Source organism: Tympanuchus pallidicinctus, unplaced genomic scaffold (genome assembly GCF_026119805.1).
Source record: "Tympanuchus pallidicinctus isolate F22 unplaced genomic scaffold, pur_lepc_1.0 scaffold5, whole genome shotgun sequence".
NCBI classification, from domain to species: domain Eukaryota; kingdom Metazoa; phylum Chordata; class Aves; order Galliformes; family Phasianidae; genus Tympanuchus; species Tympanuchus pallidicinctus.
This window is the reverse complement of record NW_026294769.1, coordinates 38,209,464-38,220,750: the sequence shown is the minus strand read 5'-3', so window position 1 is coordinate 38,220,750 and position 11,287 is coordinate 38,209,464. Positions and strand designations below refer to the sequence as shown.

General features: G+C 39.0%; 1 protein-coding gene across 2 annotated transcripts; it reads right to left on the bottom strand.

The window, feature by feature from the left end:
- Positions 1 to 1,869: 1,869 nt before the first annotated feature.
- Positions 1,870 to 9,737, bottom strand: MRPL15 (mitochondrial ribosomal protein L15). Of its 2 annotated transcripts, none has more exons than XM_052703205.1 (5): positions 9,595 to 9,737; positions 6,682 to 6,839; positions 4,359 to 4,524; positions 3,783 to 3,906; positions 1,870 to 2,436 (listed from the first exon to the last, which is right to left on the bottom strand). In XM_052703205.1, the coding sequence occupies exons 1-5, from the start codon at positions 9,691 to 9,693 to the stop codon at positions 2,099 to 2,101; spliced, it is 885 nt and encodes a 294-aa protein (XP_052559165.1). In that variant the 5' UTR covers positions 9,694 to 9,737; the 3' UTR covers positions 1,870 to 2,098. The 2 variants fall into 2 exon arrangements, with proteins under 2 accessions (XP_052559165.1, XP_052559164.1); XM_052703204.1 differs by lacking the exon at positions 9,595 to 9,737 and adding an exon at positions 7,688 to 9,491.
- Between the last annotated feature and the right edge of the window lie 1,550 nt (positions 9,738 to 11,287).

Genomic DNA, 11,287 nt, shown 5'->3' with positions numbered 1-11,287 from the left:
AGAAACATTATGGCACAAATAAGGGAAGGCAATAAATACTCTTCCCCCTCCAACTCCTTCCCAAATGGAGGTGGCAGCATTGTAACAACAGCAAGGAAAAAAAAAAGTAAAAATAAGTATTGCTTGTCATTTAAGTTTCCAAACCTACAATCATCAGGATGCAGAACAGGATACATCTAAAGTGAGAAAGTTATTTACTTCACGTTCAAGTTAACACTCGCTATACTTGTTTTGGCAAGCAGTGTTACTTTTGAGGTGCCAGAAAAGTGTTGTGCACCTTATAAAAAACTGGTGTTAACACCAGTGAGAGCAAATTCCTGCTATTCACAATCCAGTTTTATATTGGTGTTGTTTTGCTGTGCTTCACCTATACTTCAGCTATAAATCAGGAGAACGCCCATTATTAACAGCATCTCACACACATTAACAGACAATAGAAACTGAACTGTAAATTGTCAAAGAAAAAAAAAATTACTTTCCATTGCTAATCTCTGCATTCTGTGCTAGTTATTCTGCATGAGAACATTTCACTTTGTCTTGTAATTACAGATGTTCATACAGATTGCCAACACCACTTGCTGAGCAAAGCAGAAATCTGAGTTGACAAACACCAGCAAGAAAAAAAAAAAAATGCTGCTACTTTTATTCTCTGAAAGAAAAAGCAAATGCTTTTCTTACTGAAGCACACAAATGAAACTGCAGGTGTTACAAATTAGAAGCAGATTCTGGCACTTGGAAGGCTTTCCCTAAGTGATGGGGTGGTTTGTCTGCTACAGGAAACTATAAGCAGCATTTCCAAAGGCACATAAAAAATTGGAAAGCAAGCGTTATTCTTATGTTCTGGTCTTCCGGACTGCTTCCTGCATCTTGATATCCAAATTATCCCTACTTCAATGCCAAACTCAGCTTCCATTAAAAGTTCAAGTAATTATGAAACATCTCACTAAGTTGTGAAGAGTCAGATCAATCACTCACAGATTAATTTAAGATTCTCCTTTCGATTTACTGCGTGGTTTGTCATCCCAAAATGCCCAATCCTAAGCATCCACATAAAACTTAGGATTGTAATACTTCAGTATTACTGATAAAACAAGCAGTTGTTGGAAAATATTTACCCACTTTGTGTCAAGCTGTTCTTGTTACATACTGTGTTCTACAAAAAAAATTTGCAGGTTTTTTTTACAACACCTGAATTAGTCTCCTACCACACAGTATGACCAAGTTGAAAACTGAATCCTTACTGTATGTTTTGTCCATCACAAATGTTCTTCATTCATCCTTCATAATCTAACGTCACTGGATGCACTATTAATATTCATTGTCACTGAATTCTGTGCATGTTCAGCAACAACATTATATCTGCACCTGGACAACTTTAAAGTTCCATTTGAATAAAAGCAGTTGTTAAGACAGTTATCTTTTGTTTTTGGAATTCAGATGAAGTTCTTTCAAACTACACACTGTGGCTTTGGTAAATTCCATCTGAAGCAATGACTACAAGACAAAAAAAAAAAAAAAAAGAAGCAAATTGTGATTTTTTGGCAGTGGCAAAATCCAGAACATTGCTATGAACTTGAAGAGGTTAACGAATTCTTCTGTACTTTGACAGTTTCCAGTGTTATTTTATTTTCGCCATCCAAGAAAAACTGATGGTTTATGTGTTGGAAGTGTTCAAGGTAACATTTTCTATAACACTAATTGGAATGCTGTATAACAATTTAAAATATTTCAGATTTTTGGATTGAAGGGAAATCCAAGTATAAACTAATTATTAAGTCAAGCTACTCTTCAGAAACATCCACTGAAACGTACAGTGCCAAACTATTTTTTCTGCAAAAAATATAATAGGCAAATAATAGCAAGAGAAAATGCCCAAATACATGCTTTATTTCAGACTCCACACTGCTTCCAAATGTTAAGACTTTTCATACACGGTGTTATGAAAAAGAGCAAAAGCTACGCCAGTAGATTACATAAACAAAAACTTCTGTTTTGTCTGGTGTAACAGGAGTCTTAAAAAAAAACAAACACCACTTCGTATCCATTATTTCATATCCAGATGTTTCCTGTACACCTGCAGTTGTCTCCAGTCCTGAAATCACGAGCTATAGTATTTTAGCAGCCTCTCATCAGTTGGCTTCAGAATTTTCTTGTCTGCCATGTTTACGATCCATCCTGGAGCAAGACCAAAAAATATCTGCCTAGGGTCTTTGCGCGTACTTAACATTTTGAAGAGCTCATCCTTAGTTATGTCTGGTAGGGTATAACCGTACTTCTTGGCAAGTTCAAGTCTGGCTTCTGCAACCTTAGATGGATCTGCCAGGTAGCCACGATTATTGGCATCTGTGTAGTAACGCACCAGGTCTTCAGGGGGAAGCATTCGCTTTGGAATAGGCCGGCCACGCAGGAAAAATGGGACTGGCTTAATTAAAATCTCTGCAAAGAAAAGAGATCAGATACGATCTTTTATAATCATTATTTAGGGACAATAAATTACACTCACTTAGCATTTTGTGCTGAATAACATATTAAGCTAACTTAATAAAAACATACCAAGCAAAAACCAAATCTTAGGAATATTCTTATTCAGAATGAAATGCCATTTTCCTATCCAAACAAAGACATGTATCATTACAAATATCAGAACAGTCTAGATGAGTTATCATTTCCAATACATTTATAATGCCTTCATTGGAAAGATAACACTGAGGAAGATGGCATCTTCTGGCTTAAAGCACTGGCTAAGATGTTAAAAATCACCATTTACACAGTCAATGAGTGGTAACTTCAGTGTTTCCTTAAGTATTTTAAACAAAAAAAATCAATAGGAAATTTATTTAGATTGGACATAAGGAGCAAATTCTTTACTCAAAGGCACTGTAACAGATTGCCCAGAGAAGCTGTGCATTCACTGACCCTATTCAAAGCCTGATCAAGTGGGTGGCAGACAAAGTTGCCACCCACTCTGTCCACAGTGGGGGACAGGGAGATAGAACTAGAGAATCTTCAAGGCCCCTCCCGAGCCATTCTATGAGTCTATCTGGGCATTTGGGAAACTGTCCTCGCCTCATTTTTATCTACAGTTAACAAAATACATTTCAGATGTTTTTAAACTAAATATTTGATCATTTCCTGGATTAGGGAAAAAAAAGAATTGCTTGTATCAGTCCAGGACAACATATTTTGTACAAAAGAAGCTTACTCTTCTTGTCCTCAGCCTCATTCACACATGAAAGCTCCATTATTGTCAATAAAAATGGCATGAATGAATACCAGGCAGGATGCAGCCTCGAGCAAAGCAAAGCCACATTCTTCAGTGAAAGTGTTCTAAAACAATAGCCATTTTTATTGGAATGATTCTGACCTTCTCTAACTTAGTTATTTCCTCATTTTAAATGGAAAGCAATTTTAAATTAAAAATATCAACAACCAAGCGTAATTTAAATCAATCTTCCCCTGAGTTTCCCAAGGGTTATTAAATGTGTGGAAAAGACAAAAATTCAAAGAATCAATCCTTTATTAGTTCCTTTGTTTACACAGCAACTGACATTTCTTAAACTGGCTGATAGGTAAATAACCATTAACACCAGTAGGGCTAAACAGACGAACATTTTAAGAAAAAAGAAAATGGAGGAGACACTGCAGGTCAACATTTATATAATGTATCTTTTGCTTAAGCTTTTAGAACGGATGAAGTAGACAATTTTCCAATAAAAACTACATTTGAAATTTGGACCCTTAATCTTCATATTAATAAGTCAGAAGTCAACAGAAATTCTTACCCAAACTCCTTGGATCGTAGAACGATGTTGTAACAACACCTCCATTTTTTTCTATAGCTGCAATTGCTAATTCAGATGCCCTCTGCACTTCAATATTTATTTTTGCTGCAAAGATATCAGCACCCTGTAAGTTTCAATACATATTAGAGTAACATTAACAGGAGTATTTTAAGGCATACATACATTCTTCTCTGCAAAGTTATAAGAAACATTTTATCCTGAAAAAAAACCCCTATGATTTGTCTTTATTGTCCCAAATTGCTCTCAGTCACATGGGTTCAATTAAAAAAGTTCATACATTTATTTTTGTATGTTCTGATCTTCTGTCCCAAAATAATTTTTGATCTATCGTTAAGTTTTCCGCTAACTGTTACTTTTGTCTGGTCTTAAAAGATCTCCCTAATATTTTGCTTGCACATGCTGCCCTCTAGTGGATTTGATATCATGAATTCTACAGAAAAGTAATTTAAGCAAGGATGCTTCCAAAGAAGGACAAGTGGACAGTCTAGTGTGGAAAAAACTGAAAACCCAAGACTTTACGCTGCCTGAAACAATATACCAGTAATGTATGCCTACCTCCTCCACCAGCTGGACACCATAATCCCGTTTGAGAGGTTGCACTGTTACACCTCTGGCATTAGTAAGCTGTGTTAAGTCAATGGGTTGTGTAGGGTCAACTCTACCCAAATCAATCAGGTACTGCAGCCTCTTAAGACTGAGCGGATGATATTGACGTCGGCAGCTGGCACAGAATGAGGGGGAAAAAAAAGGAACAAAAATAAATGTACAAAATTCAAACTTTAATAGAGCTGGTCAGTGATACACAGTACATCTTCAGTTTTCTACCCAGTCTTAAAACAACCAAGTAAATGCTTGCAGAAGACTCATCCATAAGCCAGATTGAGTCTTATTACAAGTCCCAGTTACAGATCAAGATTGCACTATGGGCTCAATTTCCACCCTCCAATATGACATTGATCCTTTTGCTGTTGACAAGTCGCTTGGTTTAAGGAAGCAGCAAAACATTATGAGTTAAGTATAAGCATTTCTTGCTAATTCAACAAGATTCTGAATAACCACCACATGAAAGTGAATCCAGCTGGGTAACATCACTGTAATACCTTTGGAAAATCTGACAAAAAAATAAATCAAGACAAACTATCACCAAGGAAAATTAAGTATTCTGCCAATAGCAGTCACCTTCAGCAGAATCTTCTGTTGCCTTTTATAAAGTTGTAACTTAACTACACAATCCAATCCTCATAGTTTCCCCAGTTCCAGTCTCCCTGCCTACTGCACAGGATTCCTGCTGATGCTCAAAACTACCCTCTTACAATCAATTTGCTGCCACTGGAAATCTGTGAACACTTGTAGAAAAACTGAGAAGTTTACCTAAATTAAGCCGGGGGGGGGGGGGGGGTGAGGGGGAGGAAGCAACAGAATTAGTCTCATCAGATAGCTCCTAACAGAGCAAAAGTTGAAAAAGTAGAGGATTAGCACTGCAGACAGGAGAAAAAAAAAAAAAAGTGAAGATAAACTCTAGAGACATTGCTGTCTCTGGAGAGCAGTTAGGTTGAAGAACCTTTTGTTATTGTTTCAATGTGTACTCAATACGATTACAAAGCAGTAGGATCCTTTAATTTTTGTCATTGCAGAAGCTTGGATTTCTATTGTTATTGTTTAGTAACGAACTGCTAACGTGAGAAGCTCAATGTTTGCATTCTGTAGCATGTCCTCTGTGGATGAAAAGCGCTTCTCATTTACTCTTATTGTAAATTAATCGAAGAGGAAGAAATGACAGTAAATGGAAATATAATTTAAAACACTTCAAAACTAATAAGACTTGTTGAAATAGACTTTAGTAATGAAGACAGGTCTGTATAAATTCATGTATAAATTGAAAATATAAAACTGAACAGCTATTTGCTGAAGTTATATCAGCAAATGAAACATTAAATCAAACTGCAAGTTTAACAACTAACAAAGACATCAGTCTTTTCCTGCATGTGGCATGTAACAGAAGTTACTAGTACCTATAACAGCACTGTATGGACATAGACGTTTTTGTGACCACAGTAAAAGGAAGAAAAATAGATAAAAAAACCTAACAGTTTTCCATCTGTAGTTAAGAAAATGAATATGAAGACCAGCACACAGATCCACCACTAAGAAAAGAGACAGAAGAAAAAACAGGTTGGGTGAGTAATATTAAAAAGTTAGAAGAGGGACAACGGCACAAATGAGCACAACGTGAAAAGGGTACAGAAGTATTAGACATAGGGAGAGCACCTGATAAAAACAGTAGCAAAGGACAATTTAATATCTGGCAGATTTGTTATTAATGAGCTTTTTAAGATACTGGGCAGAACAGATGGAGCACAGATAGACATAAATGGCACCACTGCAGGGCTAAGCGAGTAGAGCAATGAAGAAAAGCAGAATTGCTTGGCTAGCAGACATCAGAGCTCCAGGTGAACAAAGCAAACTCAAATAACAAAGAAAAGCTACACTTTAAAGCCTAACATCTTCACAGGAGTTCATTAAAGGCAAAGTGCCCACTTCCACTCAACTCAATTGGCTATCTGCTGTGACAACAGGCATGGAGAAAAACAAGGAAGTTTGGAGGAGGGTTCTCAGAAGAGAAATAGGCCTAATTGTAGGGGATAGACTGCTACAAATGAGAGATTATGCAAAGAAAAGGGCAAACAAGAAAAACTGCAAAGCAAAATGAAATAATTTATTAAAATAAGTAAGTATCTCATGAGAAACAGGAGATTCTGTTTGTAGGCAAGGTAACTGTCAGACATAACTAGTCAATAAAATGTTTTGGTATAGCAGACATTCTGGCTTCATGAGAAAGCAGACTGATTGATCTGTGTGCTACTATGAAAGAACTTACCTATGTCCCTCATTAAACCCGTATTTTGGTATGGTCAAATAAAATGGAGTCTGGCCACCCTCAAAGCCTAACCGGGGGCGATTTCCTCTTTGTCTTTCCCCTTTGTGACCTCGACCACACTTTCTACCCCTGTATCGTCCACGGCCACGTCTTCTCTCCTTGAAAATAATAAATAATACATTTAGTTAACTACTTTCTAGAGAAGAATCTTTAGAATATAAGATTTCTGAGACATAACCAACACAACAAAATGCCAATTCTTAGTGGGGGAAAAGAGTTAAAAGCAGCTCTTTTATAAGGGGAAAAATGCTCAGAAAAGCAGTTAATGCGGGCTTTTTTGACAGTCAGTTCTTGGTAAGCATCACAAATTGTCAAAAGTTTACATGAACACATACTGCAATAAAAGGAATAGTAGTACTTAATCCTGCCTGTTACACATTCTGCACTCTCCAAGTTAAACAATTTTGCTGAATTAACTGTTGATATTCCCTCCTGTTTAATGAAAAAGTTGCTTAGTGCTCAGCAGTTTATGAATACTAACAATGGAAATCAAAACATTTCAAGATGCAGAGGAATAGAAAACATCTGCAATGCATACACGTAATTCTTTTCCAGGGACCAAGATTTTTTGGGAAGTCTGTAACTACTGACTACAAATCTGAAGAGGATTATATTTCAATCTTTTATTAGTGCTTAAACTAAGGCTGTGAAACTATGCTGAACTTCAACTTAGCACCGCAGTCACAAGTAGCATGTTAGCAACCCTCTCGCAACAGCATTTGCACAGCTAAGTGGCAAATAGCAAATGAAAAAAAAGGTATCAGAAAAGATTAGTTACATCATTTAGCAGAACACAAGTATGCAATTATCTACATAATCACAAGACAGGCATTAAACAATGGTGGAAATGAGCATCTGGTTGTACCAACTTGAAATGAAGCAGTGTCAGCCCACACTGACCTAGCTATTAAAAATCTACTGTGTAAGATTACTTTATCTTACATACCAAAGATTTTGTGGAACTAAAGGTCGCTTTGATTTCCTCATGCTTTGTCAGGGATAAACCACAAGCCTCAGATTCCTCACCACTGTGCTGTACAGTTAAGAGTTTGCTACTGAGCTCCAAGAGGCACAACCACATCTGCACATCACTTTGATAAAGGCATTTGATTCTACAAAGTCTTTTTCCATTTAATTGCCTACGCTCTCGTGTCTCCACAAGTATTTGCTGTTTTCCACTGTATTCTTCAATCTGAATCAGTCATGCTGGGAAATACGTAAAGCAACATATTTTAAACACGATTTGTAACATTAACAAGCAAACTTTGATATCCTAAGTCACTCCATAATCACTGTTGATTCAAAAAATAATTTAAATAAGTCATTAGTAAAAAGATTTCACTAAGTCTCTTCACATTCTAATTTTTCGCATCCAACTCAGGCAAACTGTGGGCACTCCTAATACTGTAAATCATGCATTGCAGTTATACTGCAGCAGGGAATATTTAGTAAAACTAGGATTTGAGAACTGCCACAAAAACAAAAAATCTGTTGTTTTTTAAAATGCTTTTTATTAAGTTACGGAAAACCTAATGTACACTGGCATGTTAAGAAAAAAGCCAGTGTGGCTATAAATAACTTTAAAAAAAAATCATTAACATACTTGAAACAAGGCAAGGCTTATCCGTATTAATATTAAATAGCACAGAGTTCCAGTGCAAGTTCATGCTGGACTACACTACTGCCACTAATGGAAGCTGTCTCATCCCTAAGCCACACACTTGCTGCTTAATTTACAGAATCTCTTGTGCTGCATAGCTCTGCATTAGATAAATCAGGAAATTAAACCGGATGAAAATTATTTTTTGTCTAATTAGTTTTCAGGGATTTCATTCCTTGATCTGGCTCACCACAGAACCTTTAGCATCAGCACAAATACAAAGCAGGAGTGAAAGTACTTGGAGGCAGACAGAGGGCATTACTGGCCCATCTTTTCTGGCAGCTGCCTGCACACACACCAATTTGTGATCAAAAATAGGAAGCAACTGGTATATTAACCACATTTTAGATTGTCAGTGGGGCTAATCAAAACATTTTGGTTCTTTTCACAACATCTGTTAGTGAAATAACATGCATTTAAATACACTCATTTGAACTGATCACATTAGTTCCTTTAAACCTCAAGTTTAGACAACATGGGTGTGATTAGCTTGAAAAAAAAAAAAAAGAAAAAGAAAAAAATAAGGACACCAGCCCCACATAGGGTCTCCCTTCCAGGTTGTTGTGACCTTGACAAAGCTGCATCTAGACAAGCAGCTTGAAAGTAAAACCCCTGATAATTACAGTGGGAAAGAATATCGGTTCTCCTGCCATGGCATGGGCCTGTGTGATTACAAACATGCAGAACTCAACAGGTCTGTTAGCATCTCAGGGGGCGCACTGCCAGGGATGCCTGGTGTTCTGTTTGTTCTCTATTCCTATGACTCTTCTTGCCTCCAGCTGGGCTTCTTTTTATTACTTCTCTATTGTTTTATAAGTAGGGATGAGAAGAGAGAATTCAGTTTTGTTCTGGAACAATCACTGCTAATAACAAATGCTGGCTGGAATGACTTTCTGTCTAGCCTCTCCTTTTTCATGCGTACTGTTACTCCCAATCATAAATGTTTGGTATTTCATTTACTTTTTAATGTAGCTCAACCACTGCAGTAGCCCTAAGGCCTAGTTAGGGCCGCCCATCAGCCAGCTGTCCGTGGAGATGGCCACATGCACACAGGTTTAAGGGGTACGGGGCCACCCCACCTCGTTCCAACTGGGCAGCTCTCCCAGGCCTGCCGCGGTCTCCCAGAGACCTTGCGACGGCCCTTGAGAGCAACAAGGAGCCCGAGACCCACCCGACCAGCCACAGGCACTCACCGGCTTTTTTGAACCCGGGCTGGGCCTCAGGTTGGCCAAGCTGACCTTAGGCAGCGACCGCAGTAGCTGCAGAGCCCCATGCACGCCAGTCCCGCTCATCGCCACTGCCCTCCCAAGGACGACTGCGGCGCTCCGCAGGCAGAGCTGCTTTACGGCAAGAGCCGTAAACCGCGCCTCCCATCACTGTCGCGCAATGCCATAGCCGAAGAGGAAGGGAGCGTGGAGAAGGTGGCACAAGATGGCGTAGGTCAGGTTTCCGCTCCGCTGGATAGCTGCGAGTGGGCTATGTGCTGCGAAAACGGGGAAGCGCGAGTGAAGCGTCAGGTAGTCCTCTCAGCAGACAGTGCCAATGGCTTTGGACCCAAACTGGGTTTAGTTCTTCACTCCTGTGTTATTCGCACTGCCCTCAGCCCCGTGTTTTAAAGCCAAGCTTTTAAAACCGACAGGCTGCTTATGAACAGGAGTGACTTAGGGCACGCAGCACACAGATCTCATAGAAGTTAGCATGCAGCTCAGCCTGGTAACCTTTACTGTTCTGCCAGTAAGCAACAGGTGAGAGGGACATTTGGAAATCGAGTTACAGGCTGAAGTCTGTATTGCTTCTCCTGGTGTTCAGAAACACCAACTATCTAGCAATATACATAAAATGCTGGTATGGGAAACCATCTGTGTCAATTTCAGCCACTAGGATAGGGGAAAATACACAGTTTAGAGCATGTTCTCCCTTGTAAAATTCTCATTACCATAAATTTTGTAGAAAAATATTCGTATGCAGATAACTCACTCTAAAGACATCCAACTCATGAAGCTTTGAAAGATTCACAATTTGGAAGCTAATAGTGTCTCCCTCAGGAAGACGAACCTTGTGCTGTTTGCCTGCAGGCAGCAGGCTGCCCTGTGCCCCACTGCCCTTCTGCTGTTGTGCAATTCCCAGCCACCCTGTGTGCACAGAGCTGCATTCCTCCAGCAGCTCTGAGCAGCACTGGCAGGGATGGCAGTTCAGCTGAGGTCAGTCCAGATGCAGTGATCAACCACTTGGCCCAGCTGTCAGCAGGCATCAGGCCCTGCACAGCAGAAGTTGCATCAGGTCACCTCAGGAAGGTTACCTTTGTTGAATAAAAAAGACAATCTGGTAAACATCATTGTAGCAGATTTGAGTTGGGTATCATACGTGTTACAAGAACTAAAGCACAGAGATAAAACATAGAGGCCTTGTTAAAAATAACAATATGGCAATAGTGGAAACCCCCTACCATAGATAACAGGTATCAAAACAGCATCACCAGTCATGGCAAAAGAGGTTGTGTACTTGAAGTTATACAGTTGGTGCAAAGACCTCTCCAACATAATTTATGCAGCCACGCTGACAAAGATAGTAAGACATGAGAAGAATTTACGTAGTAGAAAACTACCCCTGCCTGGTATGGAACATGCCAGCAGGATGGGTGTGCTTTCACACAACACAGTGCACATTCAGCTGCTGTTTGAGTTGCCAAACAGTGACTGAGCTCCGACAGATACCATCCAGCAAAATACAATGAGCAGATTGACTCCCTTGGAGGAAGTATCTGACAAAGATGCATGAAACAGAAGACAAAGCATTTCATTCTTACAGCAGTGTGTTAACCATACTAATTCAGAGTTTGTCTGAGTTCTTGGAATGAACAAATGAATAAGAGGCATTCACTCTTTG

Excerpts from the sequence above, each read along its gene's own strand:
- MRPL15 (XM_052703204.1), bottom strand. The coding sequence starts at position 7,822 with ATGTGGTTGTGCCTCTTGGAGCTCAGTAGCAAACTCTTAACTGTACAG. Across the intron at positions 4,525-6,681 it reads GGGTTTAATGAGGGACATAG|CTGCCGACGTCAATATCATC; the intron begins GTAAGTTCTTTC and ends ATTCTGTGCCAG. Across the intron at positions 3,907-4,358 it reads GTGTCCAGCTGGTGGAGGAG|GGTGCTGATATCTTTGCAGC; the intron begins GTAGGCATACAT and ends TGAAACTTACAG.